The 20,873-nt window shown below is 36.6% G+C and overlaps 1 protein-coding gene and 1 long non-coding RNA gene across 5 annotated transcripts in view; both read right to left on the bottom strand.

The window, feature by feature from the left end:
* ATF6 (activating transcription factor 6) overlaps positions 1-20,873 on the bottom strand; it is a 200,166-nt gene that overhangs the window by 128,780 nt on the left and 50,513 nt on the right. For all 4 annotated transcript variants that reach the window (XM_003892980.4, XM_009185668.4, XM_021926202.2 and 1 more), the window contains 2 exons: positions 18,639-18,824; positions 17,290-17,381 (listed from right to left, as the gene is read on the bottom strand). In XM_003892980.4, the coding sequence (XP_003893029.1) occupies positions 17,290-17,381; positions 18,639-18,824 (278 nt within the window). The remainder of the gene's footprint in view (positions 1-17,289; positions 17,382-18,638; positions 18,825-20,873) is intronic.
* Positions 5,779-9,151, bottom strand: LOC110741242. The gene is made up of 2 exons (XR_002517107.2): positions 7,713-9,151; positions 5,779-6,784 (listed from the first exon to the last, which is right to left on the bottom strand). It is a non-coding gene; the product is annotated as an uncharacterized LOC110741242 (long non-coding RNA).

Below are 20,873 nucleotides of genomic sequence, written 5' to 3'. Positions count from 1 at the left end.
CTGGATTCTGTGACTATCCAGAACAGTCTAAGTAAGCCTTCTTCTAATGTCCAAAGACATCTAACATCCCCCTTACCCCAGGCTTTCTTTTTCAAGGTTATAGTTTCTTGATTATTTCACCTGCCCCTCTTTATAGCATAGTCTGAAGTTCCTTTAGCATATTTGGTCACTCTCCTATCAATATGCTTCTCAGAGGTGATGTCCAGAATTGGCCACAGTACTTCTTAGGTAGCATGACCACTACGGAATGGAAAAGGATGATTCCTTCACTTGTTCTAGACACTGTTGTTCTACTGATGCAGTCTAACATCGCATAAGCTTTTCTGGCAGTTATATTACACTCTATTTATATTGAGCCCAGTGTAATTAAAACCCTAAGTCCTTTCACACAAACCGATTTTGAACCATTACTTTCGCTTCTTCCTATCCCACCTCAACTCTGAATTGATGTAACTGAGTTTTAGGATCCAGCTGAATAATTTATATCAACTCCTTTAAAAATATTTGCCTACTAATCAATCAAGAACTTTTAGGCTCCTCGTTAGCAAAAGAAATTCTTCCAAAGAAATTCTTCCAAGAAAGTATCAGCATGCTATCAATATCCTGTACTGAGTTGTTATTAAAATAAAAAGCTCCTTCTGTAAAATCTGTAAAAATGTAGGTTTATCTACTTATGAATTAACTGAAATATCACCTAGATCAAAATTTCCCATCTTGACCATAAAGATATCACAAGAATGTTAAATGTTCTTCTAAGATGCAAATACAGCATATTTTAACAGTAGCTACCACTTTTAAGTACCTACTATGTACTAAGGAATGCAGGCTCAAAGGAAGTTGAGGCTCAAAGAGTTTAAACAGTTTGCCCAAAGTTATGCTCTAAATAACTAATAAAGTCAGGATTTGGATTCAGGATTGGAATTCCATCACTGCACTGACCACATTTCCCAGGAATGAATGATACATCCATTCATTTATTCATGTATGTAGTAAATACCTATTACGTTCTAAGAACTATATTTGGTGCGAATGACTCAAAGATGAAAGGTTAAAAAAAAATCAGAATACAGCAAGTCTTCAAATAATGCTGGTTCATGCAATGTCATTTTGTGATAACACTGATGACAAGAAAAAAGTCAATTCCCAGCCAAGGTCACTGTCGGTGTGGAGTTTGCATACTCTCCCAAAGTCTGCATGATTTTTCCTGTGGGTACTCCAGTTTCCTCCCACATCTCAAAGATGTGCATGTTAACTGGCACGTCTAAATGGCCCCAGTCTGAATGAGTGTGGGGACCATGTGTGAGTGCACCCTTCAAAGGGATGGCACACTGTCTGGGGTTAATTCCTTACTTGTGTGTCGAGCTGCCAGGATAGGCTCCAGCCATCTACCACCCTGAACTGCAATAAACACATTGGAAAATGACCACAAATCATTGTAAAATAAAAATGTGTACAGTATACAATAATCATACAAGTGCATGACAATAAATGATGAATGAAAGCTCTCAGCAAGCCTGCCATATTTGTGACTGTTTTTGAACTGTGTGGTGGGAGGTGCTCCTTTCACTTTGCAACATTTATTCCTTGATTTAAACCACCACTACTATAACCATGTCACTTCACTGTTTTACCAAAAACTGGATTAATAATTATCTTGTTTTTTTAAATTTTTTATTTCCACAGGTTTTTGGGGAACAGGTGGCACTTGGTTAGATGAATAAGTTGTTTAGTTGTGATCTGTGAGATTCTGGTGTACCTATATCCCAAGTTTAGCTCCCACTTATGAGAGAGAACATAACAATGTTTGGTTTTCCATTCCTGAGTTAGTTAACTTAGAATAGTCTCCAATCCCATCCAGGTTGCTGTGAATGCTATTAATTCATTCCTTTTTATGACTGAGAGGTATTCCATCATATACATATACCACAGTTTCTTTATCCACTCGTTGACTGATGGGCATTTGGGTTGGTTCCACATTTTTGCATTGCAAATTTTGCTGCTATAAACATGCATAAGCAAATATCTTTTTTGTATAATGACTTCTTTTCTTCTGGGTAGATACCCCATAGTGGAACTGCTGGATCAAATGATAGTTCTACTTTTAGTTCTTTAAGGAATCTCCACACTGTTTTCCACAGTGGTTGTATTAGTCTAGGTGACTTTACCAATGTTTGAGAACCATTATTGTAAACTAACCCTGCTTTTCACAACATCTTTCCCATCTCAGTTCCCCAAAAGGTACACATTTTTACAATGAATTCAACAGAAGTGGATAGTTTAGAAAGAGGGACTGGGGGAGTTTGGAGGGGCATGAAAGGGTACAAACAAAGTGGCTATTTGTATGACTTATGGATAATTTATAAATTGAATTAATTAATTCAGAACTATTGATACTTTAAAGTTTGTAAACAACTCTTCTACTAATCATTGTTCTTTTAATGATTTTACTAACACTATGAAAACTGGCATTCAAATTCACAATTCAAGGCTGTTAACAGGCAAATGCTTTGAGCTTAACTATCAGTGTAGTCTATCCCATCTGTATCCAGGCTGTCCTATAATCACTTAGCAACTGTACTTACTGGAAATCAGTTTTAATGTTGATTGGTTTGGCTCATAAGTGGTCGCTATTTTTCCCACTGCCCACTTGGTAATGATTATCACATTGTAAAGACAATATACCCTTAAACATAGCTATTTCAGTTAACTTTTAGCCTTTTTTGAGCCAAGGAGCTCAGATGCATTCAATGAGCTTCACGAAAATTATCTTATTTACATTATACAGAGTCAATAAAGTATTTCCAACAAGGGAGTCATGATGAAGCAAAATTTAGGATCCAAATAGTCTGTGGATTTCAATTTTACTATCTCTCCATTGGCTACAATATATTTTGAAGAGGTAATATATTAATAAATTCTGCTAAGAATCTTTTAAAGTTTTTCACTTGTTTGTTTTTGGTTATTATTTTTTGGCCTCCATTTCCTGTAGTTTTTTTGGTCTTAAAATGGAATTTCTCTTAAGCTAAATTACAGACAAGCTGATTGTCCAATTCAGCTAAAAAAACAAAATGTAAATACTTAAACTGTATGAAATGACCCACAGAAACTAATTTTAACCATCTGAATAACTACAGGTTTGTATTTCCCTTATTTTTATTAATATCTGAAAGACAGGTAAGAACTTCATTTTGCTGCCAGAATTCAAGATTGTTTTAGTATGACTGTGATACCACAAATACTAAGAGAAGAATTTGACAGTTCTTGTAATGGTCAAATGTACAAACGAGTATGAGAAAATTATTGTTTATATGAACTTTTAGATTCTTGACACGAGTGTTTTTGCATCATTCAAATGTCCCTCTTTTGTTAATTTTAGAAAAATAAAATTTCCAAGAACTCGAAGAAATGACTCAGTCATAGTAAGGATTAGTATAATGATTGTGCATTTGGTGACTGTTTCTAGCTCATAATATTAATAAAGCAATCTAACCAAACTTTGTATAATTAGCTTAAATCAGGTTCTATTCAGTACGTTTAAAACAAGCTATAAATATTAAGAAAACAGAAGAAGTCTCTATGTCTCTATGATCAGAAACATGCTAGTCCACAGAGTCACAGTAGTTTTAAGCCACAAAATGATCATTACACCAATAAACCTTGCTCATATTGTGGGCCACTGGTCCTGAAAAGCATGGATTAATAAAGCACAAATGATTTCAATTTCTCCGAAAGTCTGGAAAAAGTATTATAAGAATTGTTACCTTACTTTTTCATTTATTAAATTCTAAAAGCCAACAAGTGTTTTAGATTATTTATGAAGCCACTTAATCCTTACAATGTGATTTCACATACTCAGTCTTCATACCAAGTAGCTGAACAAAAAAATGGCATATCTCCAAGTCTATTCTACTCCTTGCAAACCTGCTTCCTTATGGTACAAGTAGGTCAATTTCGAATTCAATCCATCTCAGCAGGTAAGAATCATACTGCTTCTTATCCTCAAAAGAAATTGCATGCTGCTGCTGCTCTGTGACTCAAAGAGCCACACACGAAAAGCTGAAATTACTTTAAGATGAAAAGAGCATGGAGATCTTCAGGTTTTACTGTGAAATAGTGGAATGAGCACAAAATTTGGAGACAGGAGATCTGGGTTCAAGATTACTCTGAGACTCCTCACTTGAGTATATCTGGGATACTTGGTCAACTTCGCTAAGCCTCCAATACCTCACATGTAAAACATGAAAAATAACAAATATTTCACAAGGTTTTCCGGAGATTCAAATGAGGCAATAGACGGGAACATGGTTTATAAAGCCCAAAGATGACACAGAGCAGGACACTTGTCTTCCTGCCTACCAGGTTCAGGCTAGTGGCAACATAGTAACTAAAGTGATCTTTTAAAATCTAGGTCAGATTATTATGTCACCTCTGCTCAAAACCTTCTGATGGCTTCCCATTTCTATCATGGTAAAAGCCCAAATCTTTAAAATGACAGAAGTCTTACCTCAATTGACCCCTCCCTGTATCTTACCTCTCTGACATCATCTCCTACTACTCTCGTTTTAGCAAAGCCACACTGACCACCTTGCTTTTCCTTGAACATGCAAGACACACTTCCACCCCAGGATCCCTGCAATGGCTGTTTCCTCTCACAGGAATGCTCTTCTTCCCCAGATATCCATATGGCTAACCCTTTCCTCTCCTTTAAGCCTCGGCTCAAACACCTGCCTTACAGTGATCACCATTTAAAACTACAGTCCTGGGAGGGAACAGTGACTCACACCTGTAATCCCAGCACTTTGTGAGGCCAAGGTGGGCAGACTGCTTCAGCCCAGGAGTTTGAGACCAGCCTGGGCAACACGGTGAAACCTCATCTCTACAATAATAATAATAACAATAATAATAATATAATTAGCTGAGTGTGGAGGAGTGTGCTTGTGGTCCCAGCTCCTCAGGAGGCTGAGGTGGGACAATCGCTTGAGCTCAGGAGGTCAAGGCTGAGAGAGCCGTGATTGCATTGCTGCACTTCAGCCTGGGGAACAGGGCAAGACCTTGTCTCAAAAAAATTAAAAATAAGTAAATAAAACTACAGTCCCAACAACCACCCTTCCACATGTAAAACCATTTACCCTACTATACTTTAACCCTTTGTTCAAAAAATTTATAATTTTCTCATTTTACTTATGTTTATTGTCTCTCTTCTCGCTAGAATCTAAGCTAAGGGGTGTTCCAGCTCCTCGTTCATAGGAGGTATTCCTTTTTCAAAAAATAAACAAAGAAACTTTATGCACCATCTGCCTCTTGTCAAGATCTACATTTTAGGGAAACTAACCCACAACTCAAGAATGGCAGGTGGTGAAGTCACTATTACACCATTTCCAGATCCAGGAACGGAACATTGTTAATTATCAATGCAACTGAGGCTAAAAGGAGAAAAAATGGGGAGTTTTCAAGGTAGTTTCCAAATTTTAAAAAGGTTTTCTTATCTCTGTTTATTGAATGGTTCAGAGATGATTTTTGCAGCCTAGTAGTAACTGGGGGTAATTTATTAGAAACATAAATGTGGTTAAATGAAGAAATAGACCTTCAAGTCAAGATAAAAGAACCCTCTAAATAGCAGTTCTCAGAGCCAGGGATTACCGTGCTCTGGGAAGAAATCTGCACTTTACAGTGGCTATTTGCCAAATGGGCCAACATGAGCAAGAAAACAACCTGAGATTCTTTCATTCATTCAGTAAGCAATTACAAAGCAAGCACTATTCTAATAGATGATGCTTATTCTTGGAACCGAGCCACTAAACAGTGAGGAAACCCAAGCAGCTGTGGAGAGGTCCAAATGAAGAAAAACCAAGAACCCTGGCCCACATCCCAGGCTCAGGTCCCAGCTGAAAGCCGTCACCAACTTACTGGCCATGTGAATGAGCCAATCTGAAAGTGGGTCCTCCAACCTAAGCCACCCCAGTTAACACTCCATGGAGGCAAAGAACTGTCTGTCCTGAATGCTGCCCAATTTGCAGATTTTTTAACCAAAATAATAACTGTTGTTGTCTTAAGCTTTTAGGTTCTGGGATGGTTTGTTCCACAGTATTAGATAACTGATACTCTACAGGAATTAGATTGCTGACATCACCGAGTCAGTGTTTAATATAAAAGGTGTGTGTGTGAACAACTATTTGTATATTTCTCACTACAGAAAGGTATCCTCTGATTATTCTAAATGTCAAAAAATATGGCTGCAAATTTGAATACAATCTCTCTTTTCTGTTATACTTACATCAATCCAGTCAACTCATAAACTACTTTCCCCTATCACAGCCAATCCTAAGCTTTAAGGGAATGGGCAGAGTTACTAGAGTCCTAACTCCTCTAACTGTAAATGCCAACTTCTTTTTCTCTGCCTGAGTGGCTGTTGCTCTGTCAGTGATTAAGCCAAGGCTCCACAGGCAGATTGTGATTCTGATCTCTGCCACATATTAGCTGTGTCTTCGGTTTCCTCATCTGTAAAGTGGGGATAGTAATACCTTCCTCATGACATCAAGAGAAACAAATGAATTAATCCACATATCAAATAGAATACTTGGATTAGTATTTAGTGCATAAAAAGTAATTAGTGTTTGACAAATAATGGCTTAATACAACACGCAGAGAAAACTAGCTACCTTTACTACTCAAGCACACATGGTATCAACATACAGCCAACCTAGCTTATTCCAAAACTAAGAATCTTCACCTGTTTTCATCCTCTTTTCTTCCAGCTGCCTTATTTCCATTGGTCTCTTATTGTCTAATTTACCAAAAAAAAAAAAAAAAGGGAGAAAGGAAAAATAAAAGCAAGTAATTGAGAAATCTGCTTTATTGAGAATTCCGGGAAAGGGCTGAGACAGAAAATAATATAAGGTATATAGATCATCTGTACATTCCCTAATTCTGGCTCCTCAGAGGCCATGGATTGTAATAAACTGACTGTGTGCATAACATACTAATGCCAATTTATGTTCAGAACACACAGACACCAAAAAGTCCAAAGGCACGGCACACACCTACAGTTCATACTGACATTAGTCATAAATCAATTAAGAACCATTTGTAGAATGACACTTAAAATGTATGTTTCAAATGCTTACTGAAGTGACAAAACAGCTCAATCTGGACACAAAAAGAGAAATGAATGGCAAACTGCCTAGAAATCTAAGCAATATATAATAATTACATATGTACTTCTGTACATTCAAAAGTTTCAAAGGTATCCTATACTACCTTAATATTAGCCTAGACCTTCACTTATTACAAAATTAAGGTGTTTATTTCCTTTATTATTTATGTTCTGCAGTGCTTACACAGCATGATTCCACCTGGCTATATTAAGTACTGAAAATGGTGCTTGAGAAGGCTATTTCAACAAACTATCCACTAGTCCTTGTTTTATGTTAACTAAGATGTATGGTCTGAAGAACATATCGAAGTACTCAACTTAAACTCTGAGAGTAGTTTTCTAACCCGGCCTAGTTTCTCACTGACCTCTTCTCACTAGGTAGAAAGCAGAAGTTACCACTTTATCTCCTTTTCTCTCTTAAGTTGGCAAGGGATTTAAGTTTCTGGTTTCAACTGCCTTTCCCTTCACTATAACAAGGAAGCGTGGGGAAAAAGTAGCCAAGTGATACATGATAAAGCCACTGGGATGCTCCTTATAAGCCTCCCTATGTACAACTCACATGAAAGCCAAAACTAGAGAAAAGCATCAGCAGAATTTTCCATGCCCTCAAAACCCAGCTCCGCACTTGATAGGCTCTAAGACATCTTTTTCAACAAAGGAAGAAATCTACAGAGAAAAGAGAACCAATTACTTTGTGCAGACACATTTTTGACAAACATGAATATGTTAGACTATTTGGGGAAAGGACTGCCTTTGGCTCTGTTACCCTCCTGCAATTCCAGATTCAATAGCACCTGGTCCTTAGATACATTGTATTTCTTCAGTTCATGTGTCACTTTGATAAATGTGGAAAGTATTTTTAGCCAAAAACTCAAATTAGATTTCATTTAAAAATCTGGCTGAACAAAACCGTGTATACTCGGTGGTTTGAATTCTGATGTTTAAGTTACACAGTAACTTTTAACCTATAGCCAATAGTGATATCATATGGCGAAATGTGCTCAACAACAACAACAAAAATTGGAACCAGATTTGGGGACAAGCTCATCTCAGGATAAGAAGCTAGAATTCTTCCTATAAAATAATGAAAAGCTGACAAACTGAGAGAAAGATGGAATAGAAACATTTTACTTCTAACCAGTTCCAGATGACTCAAACTCAATGCCATATGCTCCATGGTTACCTTTTCCGTAAAGCGCAGTCTCATAAGAAAACCACAGAGTAACTAGCCCTCTAGTAGCATGATTTACCCTTCCTCATCCAAGTCTGATGTCTCAAACTATAAAGATTCCAGACCTAGTGAGGGCACAGCACTAACCCAGTACAAAAACAGGGTAAAAGCACTGTCAATTCCAAACATTTGTTAATTTTTTAAGACCTAACTAAAACATATTTAAAACCTCCTTAGTATGTTCATTTATGATTTGCAGTAAAGGAGGATGACTATCGTGACCTTTAAAATAGAAAGGGGAAAACATAACAAAAGAATCTATAATCTGCAATCCTATGTGCCAGGAAGAAGTTCCCCTCACAGATTATGCTGTGGCTCCTACTCTGTCCAAAACAGAGGTCCACAAATTTCCTCAAGTATATAAGACAAACCTATCTATACAGAGGTGTCTGTCTAGAGACATTTTAATAAAAACTTCCCTTATATACATTATCCTACAATCTAATGAATAAGTGCTTTTACAATTTCCATAGTGGCTAATGTATAGGAAGAAAGCAATCAAAACTATACACAACAATGTATAGGAAGAAAGAAATACAAAACTATACACAACAGTTTTCAACCCTAGACATACTTCAGAATCACCTGGGAAAAATGTTTTGTTTACAAACAAATGCCTTTGACCTATCCTATCAGACTCCATAGGTCTTGGGTAGGGCTCAGTTAGCAATATTTTTAAGATTCCAGAGAAGAGCTGGGCACGCTGGCTCACATCTGTAATCCCAACACTTAGGGAGGCTGAGGCAGGAGCATCACTTGAGCCCAGAAATTTGAGACCAGCCTGGGCAACATAGCAAGATGTCATCTCTTCAAAAAAATGTTTTAAAATGAGCCAGGTGTGGTGGCGTGTACCCAGAGTACTAACTACTCAGGAGGCTTGAGCCCAGGAGTTCAAGACTGCAGTGAGCTATGATCATGCTGCTGCACTCCAGCCTGGGAAACAGAGCAAGATCCTGTCTCTAAAAATAAAAATAAAAAATAAAATTAAAGACAATTCAGGTTATACATTTTTAGGGACAAGAATATCATAGAAGTGATACTGTGCCCTTCTCAGTGCATCCCATCAGGAGCTGCAGATGTCAATATGTCTCATGACTGGGAATGTTACTTTATTACTTACGTATGGTGGCATAACCTCTCGTCCAATATCTCTCACACTTTCTACCTCTCTGTCTCCCTGTGTTACATTCTATATAATTTCTTCAGATCCATCATCCCATTCACTATTTCTTTCTTCAAGTATACCTATTTTGCTGTCTTAACCTCGTCATTGTTTTTATAATTTTAACTTAAATTATTTCCAGATTTTTTTTTCAAAATGTTCTGGCCAATTCTGGTAGTCTTTTGTTCCTTTACCAAACTTTAATTCCCTCTTTTATTTAATATATTCTATATTCTCTATCTGATAATTCAAATATCTATAGTCTTTCAGAGTGTGATTCTGTAGTTTATTTTTTCTAACTCTTACTCATGGTGGCATGGTTTCCTGGTGTGTTGAATGACTTTTGAGGGGAAGAAGCAGACGTGTGGTCATGTTTAACTGGCTCTCTATCTGTGGAAATGTTTCTAGGATGGACACTTTCTTTTTTAAAGTGTCTCTTCTGAGAAGACTCTGCATTCGATTCCTTCAGGTGCCTACAGGTACCACCAACATAAGCCCAACTAAACTGCATTTTTGGCTTGATTTTGGGGGGATCACACTACTAGTATAAATTTAGGCTCTAACCTGATTAGTTAGGGGCTTAAACAATTATCAGGAAAGACTTTTCATTTGTTTCCATACTAACTAAAGCCAAAACCAATATAGGTACTTAACAACAGTCTCCCTGTGGGGTATGGCAACTTTTGTTCCCCTCTTTTGGCAACCAAGAGTGTCATTCTTTGGAAGTTCTGGCTTTATTTGGGTAGAGGAAAAGGGGGCCTCAGTTGTAACTTCCCACCTCACTTGGGTCCAGAGCTTTCTTTCCCATCCCCAGACACTAGGCCACAAGGATCAGGAACTATATCCAGAACAAGCACCACTTCCAATGCTAGCTTACCATTATAGATTCATCTTATCTTTTATTATTTCTGGCCTCTGAGAAGCCCTTACTTTGTCTCCAGTTGAGCCAGTAAATAAAAGTTTTGATTTATTTTTTAATCCATCATTTTCTAGTGTGCTAAACTGCAATGAGTTTCTCTGTATCTTTAGCCCACCATATTGCCAAAACAAAAGGTTAAGGTTCCTTAACCTTAAGGTAGGAAACAAAAAAAAAAAAAAAAAAAAAGCTGGGTTAAATTTTAGGTTTTTCAACAATAAAATATGATGAAAAATCATAGAATTAACCCCAATGAGTAATCAGAAGTGGGTTTTCTTTTTAACCAATTCACATTTGTCCTGCTTAGCCATTCCCTGCTGCCTAGAGTTACTATTTTTATAGACCACCCAGAGTAGGCCAGCTCCTTGAATCCTATGCCAGAAACAGCTAGATGGCTTCTCTACCATCCACAAAATATCAATAAGGTCAGAAAAATTAACCCTCATAAGTCCATTTAGTTTATTTTCTTTTTCTGTGTGATGCCTATTCAGTAACCCAAACCTCTTCAAACTAGTCAGCTTTGCTGCACATTACCTTTGACAAAACTCTCTTACTTTATATGTAAAGATATATTTATATTTCATCACCAAATGCCTTCAGGAAATGTTTAAGGCATACCAATATTTGGCAAACTTGTGTTTTACATTTTTTTCATTTGGCCCATACCAATAAGGCACAAACATTCAATTCTACATTGAACATCTAAAACCACATTAATCACTTTACTTGGTAATGTGATCTGTTCTAAAAGAGTTTAGGTTCCTAAATTTAAAACACTTCAGGAATCTGATTCAAATGTCTATTTGTCTGACAAACTTAATTTTGTGGTACTTAAGAAAAGTTCAGATACAGCTCACAATCTGTTTTCTTTTTAAGCCTATGCAGTTTCCAGTTAAAACATAATAACGCATGCTTAAGGTTTCTAGATACACCAGACTATAGATGTGACACTTGTTCAATAGATATCTTCCAGGTAGTAACAAGGTTCAAGTGAGAAGTTCCTGCTCCTCTGGCAGACTCCCAGACCAGAGAAGATCACGGTCTTGCAGTAAAAAGACTGAAAACAAAGAGGCCAATCAAGAAATGCTTTTGAATAACACAAATAATGAAACATCTCAATTCCCAACATTGGATTCAGGGACAAGTTTCAGTCTTTCAAATCACTGTTGCTCTCTGGGCTTTAATATTTCACTGTTCATGCCAAATTTTGTCTATAAGAAATAGTTCTTGGTTTTTATGAATTTCACAGCCATTTTCCTCCCTATTTCCTTGTTGGTGTCTAAAGATATTCTGACTTGTTAAGATACTTTTCTATATTTCCTCATTTCTTCCAGCTTTTTTCCTTGATGTTTTTCTTCAACTTAAGCCTTTTTACATGTTTTTTTAACTTCAATAGTTCCTAATATTCCCATTACTTCTTGGCTGGCTGTTCCTAAAGTCTCACACAGAGAAAGATACAGATCTTAACTGATTGATCCTCGAGATTTTCAAATATTTAAACTTTCTCCAATTTTGTATCCCCCTTTTCTACTGTCTAATTCCTTTTTGAACACAAACCACTTCTTGATAAAATAGGGGCCATCATCTCTTCCTTTCATCATCAATCAACCTACCATAGAAATGAAATCCATCCCCACCTGCCCCCTTTACTTCAGCAGCTGTGAAGATCATTAATTCATTTAAAAAAATTTTTTGTCTGGTGGGCACGGGCACTCAAAAAAATTTTTTTGTTCCAGTCCTTCCTTTCCTAAAATTCTATTGATTCATGAGGGCTTCTACAATGAGATGTCCCCACAACCCCACTGTCACTTCCTGTAGCATAATCTAATACTCTTTATTTCTTCATTGAGTACTATGGCATAAAGCCTCCCATGATTGCCACTAGCAGCGTTACTGGTTACTTCTATATTCCCTCAAGAATATGCCTGTGAATTTGTGATATAATAAGAAATAATACATTTGGTTTTTATTCTGGTTCCTGTCACAGAGCTTCTAAAACCCTTGGAATTTCCTGAGTGATGGGGGTAAGAAGAGTATCTTTTGTTATCCATAATAAGCCCCTTCCAGCTGGACCTGAGTTTATGCTAATGAGGTGACTCTTGGATGATGGAGGCTGACTGCCAGAGAAACCAACCACATAATTAGTGGGTTGGGATTTTCAGCTCCATCCCTCAACCTCCGAGTATGAATGGCCAATGGTTTAATCAATCACGCCTACCTAATGAAGCTCCATAAAAACCCCTAAACAATGGGATTTGGAGAGCTTCCAGGTTAGCAAACACAAGGAGGTACTAGGAGGGTGGTGCACCTGGAGATGTCATGAAAGCGCTGCACTCCTCCCCTATGCCTTACCCTATGAGTCTCTCCCATTTAGCTTGCCCCATATATCCTTTATAATAAACCAGTAATAGTAAATAAGAGAGTTTTCCTGAGTTCTGTGAGCTATTCTAGAAAATTATCAAACCTCAAGAGGGGATTGTGGGAACCCTCAACTTACAGCCATTTGGTCAGAAGTTACAGGTCACAACCTGGGACTTGCAACTGGGGACTGAAGTCGGGGGCAGTCTTTAGGGACTAAGCCCTTAAACTGGAGGAGCCTGTGCTAACTCCAGGTAGTTAGTGTCAGAATTGAGTTAAATTCGCCAGACATAATGGCTCACACCTGTAATATCAGCACTTTGGAAGCCAAGGAAGGAGAATCATTTGAACTTAGGAGTTCGAGACCAGCCTGAGCAACTTTGTCAGGTGTGGTGAGGTGCATCTGTAGTCCCAGCTACTTAGGAGGCTGAGGTTGGGGGGATTGCTTAAGCCTGGAAGATGGAGGCTGCAGTGAGCTACGATCACACCACTGCACTCCAGCCCAGGCAACAGAGCAAGACCTTGTCTCCATAAAAAATATTTTAAAATTAAAATTTAAAAAAGAATTTAGTTAAATTGTAGGACATCCAGTTGGTGTCCAGAGAATTGGAGAATTGCTCAGTGTAGAAAATCCACATATCTGGTCTCAGAAGTGTATAAACAAAAAGTTTTTCCTTTTATTCATGCCTATATATTCATATGACATCCATATAATTCTTTCTCGCACAATTGTTTACATATCTGATTCTCTTACTAGACTGTACTTTTATTCATATTTGCATCCTTGATTCCTTGCTCAGTACCTGGCAAACGTTAAGTGCTCTATAAATATTTGCTGTATGTCTGACTAAATAAACAAGTACCACATATGGCCTCAGATAAGAAATGAGGAACTAAAAGAACACACAGTTTTTTTGAGAAATAGTTTATGAACATATATAATTCCTACTAATTGGGTGAGGGAGATATTCATTCATTCATACTATAGGTATTTATTGAGTAACTACTATGTGCCAGGCACTGTTCTAAGCACTGGAAAACAAAAGAGATAAAAATACCTGCAGGGAAAGAAAGAAAATAAAATAAATAAGTTACATAGCATACTTGAAGGTCAGAGGTGCTATGTAGAAAAGTAAAGAAAGAAAGAGGATTGGGAATGCAATGGCAGGAGCTGGGATGGACATTTAGAAAAGGTAGTCCAAGAAAGCCTCACTGGGATGGCATTTGAGCTTTTTTTTTTTTTTTGACCAAAAAAAATTAATGTTTTTTAATCATTTTTTTTTAACTTTTAAGTTCGGGGGTACATGGTATTTGAGCTTAACACCTGACAGAAAGAATCTCTGAGGGAAGGGCATTGCCGGCAGTGGGAATAAAAGTGAAGACCATGAAGTGCTAGCAGGCTTAGAGTGTTTGAGGAAGAGCACACAGGCCAATGTGACAGGCTAACAATAACATTTTTGATCCACAAGATAGGCAAATATTTTAAAAACACAATATCCAATGTTAGGAAACATGAGAAAATGGATACTCCTCTCTCCTGCTAGTGGGAATGTAAACAGATACAGTCTTTTTGGAAGGCAGTTTGGCAAAATCTATCACAATTTCAGATAATCGTAACCTCTAGTTCTAGTCTAGATTCTATCATACACATACAGACACATAGATATATGGAAATACATTTTATGCACACATATCAATAAATAACTGGAAATACCCTAGCTGCCTATCAACAGATGGTTAAATAAATTACAGCAGCAGTTGTGCAAATGTGCACTGGGGTTTTAAGCAGTCCAAGGAACTCTGGGCATCCTAAAAGTCTTTCAAAGTCAGCAAAGTTCTCCCTTTTCCAACTACATACCTATGTGAGTCTAAATTTTCTTCATTTATTTCAACCCAACAATATAACAGATTACATGAAAAAACAGGTAAGAAAATCCTGCCAGATTCTGTTAAGTCGGACATCAAAGATTTTTACGAAACTATTGATTTGACCTAAAGAAGCAACAATAGGTCTCAAGTATCCCCATGTATTTTAGAAACCTGAAGTCAGTGAGATAAAATCCAACATTAAGAATTTAAAGGAAAGTAACCTGTGGGGAAAGAATGTAAAGAAAATACTGGGTAGTCTGGCTAGAGCATAATAATAATTAATTTGGTTTTCTGGTTTTCAAAATTTTGGATTGTAATAAGAGGAGATTTCAATATGCTATTTCAATTTTTAGTAGCAAATAAACGTGTATTTAGAGAAAAACTAAAACTGATGTATTTGAGTTCCCTCCCCCCCAGAAAAAAGAATTTTACAAAACTATAAAGTACTACCACTCTTCTGTATCTCACTAAATTTCTGGAGGTTTGGGAGATATAATTATTCTTCATTAACATGTTATTTATGTTAACACGTAAAGTAATGGTTTATGGTTCATTATTTTTAAACGAAAAATTTTCTAATTTTATTTTTAAAGTTTTAATTTCTCACATAATAAATGCCAGTATACATAAACCACAAAATCAAAAATTATTTGGGATCCTTGGTAATTTTTAAAGCTACAAAGGGCTTCCCAAGACCTAAAGTTTGAGAACTGCTAAATAATGGCACATTCACACTACAAAAAAACTATGTAGTATTAAAAGAGAATAACGTATTCACATATTTTAAAGAAAGCACAATTTGTATATAATTCTTTCACGTAAAACCAAAATTTTTAAACTAAATACAAATAAACACAAAGACACAACACGAATGTGGGTATAGATGTTTATATATTCTATATGAAATGTTCTTCCTGTATCTTACCTAAATAATTCCTAATCTTCTTTTAGATCTTAAGTCAATCACTTCTTTCTCAGAGAAACCTTGCCTTACTTCCCTAACTAGGTCAAGTGACCCTATTATATGGGCTTATGATATCATGTACCTTTCCTTCATGGCACCTAATGTTACAATTTTGCATTTATTTGTGTAATCATTTTGATTAGTATATGTCACCTATATTAGATTATAAATGTCATGAGAGCAGGGGGTTGATTATATTATTTTCTCAAATTTCCTGTATATTTGAAAATCTTCATAACAAAATGTTTTTTTAAAAAAAGATTATTCAACTTTAACTCCTTTCAATTCTCAACCAATTTTAATATAGACTTCTTCATGCCTAATCCTACTAAATCTGCTTTCCAAGATTACAAGTGATCTGATAATTGCCAAATTCAGCTTTCTGTGTCTCCCCAGCTCTCAGCAGCATGTGATACCACTGCCCAAGACCTGCTTGAAACTCTTTTTACTGTGGCTTCAAAAAGCTACTTTCTTTCAGTTCTTCCCCTAATTTGCTCTGATTCCCTAATTTCTTTTCCCAAGGCTATCTACTATTCATACTGGTGTCCCGCAGATTCTTCTTACTTTCCTTCCTCTACTTGTTCTCCTTGGATAATCCCATCTACTCCACTAACATTATCTGTCTGTCAGTCTATCTACCTATTTATAATGTTAATTCTCAATATCTAGTCAGTGCCGCAAACTTACTATACTTAAAAACTATTGTCTTTCTTCATAAAACTGTCTGTCTGTCTATGTTTGCTTCCTCAGATGACAGCACCACCATTCAGTCCCTCAAGATAGAAATTTTTGAATTATCCTTAACTTCCCTCTTTTCTTCCTCATGTCCCACATTATACCAGTTAACAAATCCCACAAAATCTACATAAGAGAGGTACCCTAAGATTGCCCATCCTTTTTATAACCATAGTATAAGTTCAGACTCTCATTTATTACCTGAAATACCTCAATAGTCTTCTAATGCTTTCTCTGCCAATAGTCTCTCCTCACTCCAGTCTATACTCAATATAACCCTCAAAATCCTCTTCCTAATATGCAAAGCTGATTATGTTACCCTCCACCTAAAATCTAGGGGTGCCTCATTGTACACAGCAGCACCTATACCTCTAGTCATACATCTAGCCTCATGCAGACTCCCCACATATACAAGATACACTGAACTTTTTACTTTTTTATGATCATGTCATACCATTTCATAACTGTGCCTTTAAACATGCTGTTCCCTTTGCCTGGCATGCCCTTATCATACTTTGCACATGGCAAACTGATATCACAGTTCAATGTTCAGCTTCCTTCGTAGGTATCTCCCTTATAACTCAGTCACTCAACAAAAAACGTATCGAGTACCCATCAATACGACAAGAACCTTCACCTCAAGGAACTCGTACTCTGTATTATGTTAGGACTCATTAACCCTGCTATTATTACGTTCATCACATTATACCATAGTCATCCTTCTACTTGTCTCTCCTCCCAGCTGGATCATGAGATCTTTGAAGGCATGGCTCCTGTCTCATTACTCTTTACACATCTTGAAAAACAAATCATTTTTTCTCTAGTTTATGATGAAAGCTAAAGAATAATGAGAATTTAAGTTTTTAGCATTAGTATCCAAAACAAGTATCTATTCACTTACCTCATAGGTCCATAGTTCAGTATTATAAATGCCAATACTATCATCACACAGACAGCTCTTCGCTTTGGACTAGGGACTTTAAGCCTCTGGTTCTAAAGGAAATGACCACATTAAATACAATTAAACTACACATCAATTTCAGAAAAAGCAACACTTAAGATTAGAATTTTCCTCTTTACCAGTTACGTAAATACCTTGTCTTATAAATACCTTGTCTTATTTTTTTAAAAAAACATCAAAGGTGTGTAAATAATACTTTTCAAGACTAGAGCAGAGACTTCCAAGTTCCCCTTTCTAGCAGGGAGAGAAAAGGAGAGAAGCAGAAGAGAAAAAAAACACAGCAGCCATTCCATTGCAGTTGCCTCTTCACCCAAGAGGAAAGAATTCAATATATATCTGTATATATATTTTTTTGAGATGGAGTGTCACTTTGTCGCCAGGCTGGAGTGCAGTGGCGCCATCTCGGCTCCCGGCGATCTCCGCCTCCAGGGTTCCAGCGATTCTGCTTCCTCAGCCTCCCAAGTAGCTGGGATTACAGGTGTGCGCTACCACACCCAGCTAACTTTTGTATTTTTAGTAGAGATGGTGTTTCACCATGTTGGCCAGGATGGCCTTGATCTCCTGACCTCGTGATATGCCCGCCTCAGCATCCCAAAGTGCTGGAATTACAGACGTGAGCCACCACGCCCGGCCAGAATCAACATTTTTATATTTTTATGGATCCCCAAAGAATTTTGAGACACTTCTATAGTTTGCCTCCCTAACCTTTTAAATCATTGTTTTCAGTAAAATACAGGAGTATACCCATGTACTCAGGGCCAAGAGAAAAAGAACAGTGTAAGAAGTCCCATTCGATAGGCATCTGTATGGTTCAGCACTGCAGTGAGAAATTCTGAAAACAGTAAATTTCCCGAATAGAACTGAGGAGATTAACCCTCTTGGAGTCAGCATAGTAACAGAACGCAAAAATCACATTAGTTGTTAGGTGGACTGAGAAAAAATAAAAACACTTTTATTTTATATTGCTTTCTTTTTTAAAAGGAACAATATGGCAGGGCTATTTAGAAGCCTCAATGTGATTCATTTAGTCAGAAAAGAGGGTGTTAAGGCAATGAGTGAAGAGAAACCCAGGAAAAGGAGACAACTTTTCTATGTAGACTGGAGAGTGCAATTCAAAGGGTCCTCTTCAAAGGCTTTATCCTTACTGCAAATGTTTTAGGACTGATTGTACCCTTCTTTTCCTAGCACAATTGTTTACACAATTTAATTTAAAATGTAAAAGTTTATCTATTTATTTATCCAGGGGATACTTTAGCCCATCTCGACCCAGCCCTATTACTAACACTTACCTCTGACACAACCTCATCCAGCTGCCGCTTCAGTGTTCCATTTTCTTTCTTCAGTTGCTCGTTCTCTGAAAGGGCAGCCTTTAATCTCGCCTCTAACCCTAGCATATATTCTTTCTTCTTCTTGCGAGACTGACAAGCAGATTCTCGATTTTTTATCATACGTTGTTGTCTCCTTAGCACAGCAATCTAGAAAAAGTTACAATGAATCAGAATATCCTGGTTTTAGAATCAGATGAAATAGATCAGAATATACTAATTTTTACAATTATTTTTAACTGTTTTTTCAAAGCACAGGTTACTAGTTGTTTCAAAACAGGTTTGAAAAAACACTGCTCAAACTAAATATGTTAAAAATCAAATGGTTAAATAAGGCCTTCTAAAACCCAAATGTTAAATAATTTCCTCTGATGTTTTCTAAGGCTCATGTATTAATCTTCTAATTTTCCCCTTAGAAACTCCCTCAGAAAGTATCTTTAAATATATACGCATATATACATACATCTTAAATCTACATCTCTGGCCCTGAAATGGCTATGCCCCAGAACCATATATTCAATTAATTATAAGACCACTTCTACTTACACAGTTATTACCACTTCAAATCCATTATGTGCAAACTGAACTCACCATCTCCCTTTAACTAGATTTTTAAAAAATCTATCCATCTCTATCAATAGTAACTTCTATCAATAATATTATTTTTCTTTATTCACTATATTCAGTCCTTCTCAATCCCTCATTCACTCATTGAATATGTTAAAAGTATATACTAATGACCAAGTTTACTCCAGTGAAAATGTGTCTCAGTTATTCCTTTCTCTCTATTCCCTCTTCCATTCTCCTAATACAGGCACTCATTAACTCATCCCTGCACTACTGCAACAGACTCCTATTTCAATTGTTTTCCATCTCATCCTGTCTACCATTTCTTAGATAACTTCTCCCAAGAAGATATTTTTATCTTACTACTCAATTGCAAAAACAAGCTAGTCATATATCCCTGCTACCCATCTTTTCTTTTAAGGTCTTCCATATTGTGACCTCCCACTGCCTAACCAGACCTTCTGCCCTAAATCTACAGCTATTCAAGCCACATTCCTCCAATCTTATCATTTAAGGCTACTCCATAATCTCCATACATGTCTAACTTGTTTCGTTATTCACATAGTTTATTTCCACTTGGAATGCTATCTCCTCCACTAATCTAATTCCAAGGCCCATTCAAATTCAATTATTCTAACCCACCCTTATTTTTTATTTTCTCTGAACATCTTATACCCTTAGAATTTGGAGGATACACTGGAACACTCTAATGCTCTCAATTGTTTCAAGAATGTTAACTCTCTCTCTCTTTCCCCACCTGAATTTTATAGGTTGAAAGCCAAACCACATCTGATCCTACTTTTTTGTAGGATATACCAACAATATCTACTACAATAGAAACTTCCTGAGCGAAATTATTTTTGTTATATCTTCTAAATTAAGTTATGAAGCCTATTATTACACATTAGTCTAATTTCTTTGGGGAAGTGAGAGAGGTAGCAAAATTAAGTCCATAAAAAGCACCAACCTACATTAAATTGATTAGTATGAGTATACGGATGGCTGCATTACTAATTTCTATATATTTTGCAATAGACTTTAAAAAGTAACACTCTAGAGTGTTCAATAACTCTTACTGAGACCAGTAAATAAAGTTAAAGAACGTAATCTATTTCTTTTAAAACAACAACACAATTCCCACCCTGATACTACATTTCCTAGAAAGAAAAGTATGCCAAAGTCAACCAAGTGAACTCCCAACACCAAATATTTTCAACAACCTTTAAATCAGAACCCACAAGGAAAAGAAATGTTACATGAAATGTCAAAAAGGGTGTTTTTTATTTAAACTACAAAAATCCTGATTTTTATGAAACCATCATCTGTAAAAATTTCCCTGCATAATAACTATCTCACTTGTAAGTAATGCTAAACACACACACACGCACACACACACACTCACACACTCACACACGCACATACAAAGAGCAATGGCAAAGCCATGATGGATTGATTATTCACCAAATGCAAACTATTCTCTGGACAATGCCACTTTGTTCAGTCTACTTTTATTTTTAGTGATCTTCATTGTTACTTAGAATGCCAGTGTCCGTAATTAATACTAGAGGGCTGAAGTACACAGAACACTGAACAGGGACATAAAAGTGAAAGTCCCCAGATGGAAGAGTTTAT

Source organism: Papio anubis, chromosome 1 (genome assembly GCF_008728515.1).
Source record: "Papio anubis isolate 15944 chromosome 1, Panubis1.0, whole genome shotgun sequence".
NCBI classification, from domain to species: Eukaryota; Metazoa; Chordata; class Mammalia; order Primates; family Cercopithecidae; genus Papio; species Papio anubis.
This window is presented reverse-complemented; position numbering and strand designations above follow the sequence as displayed.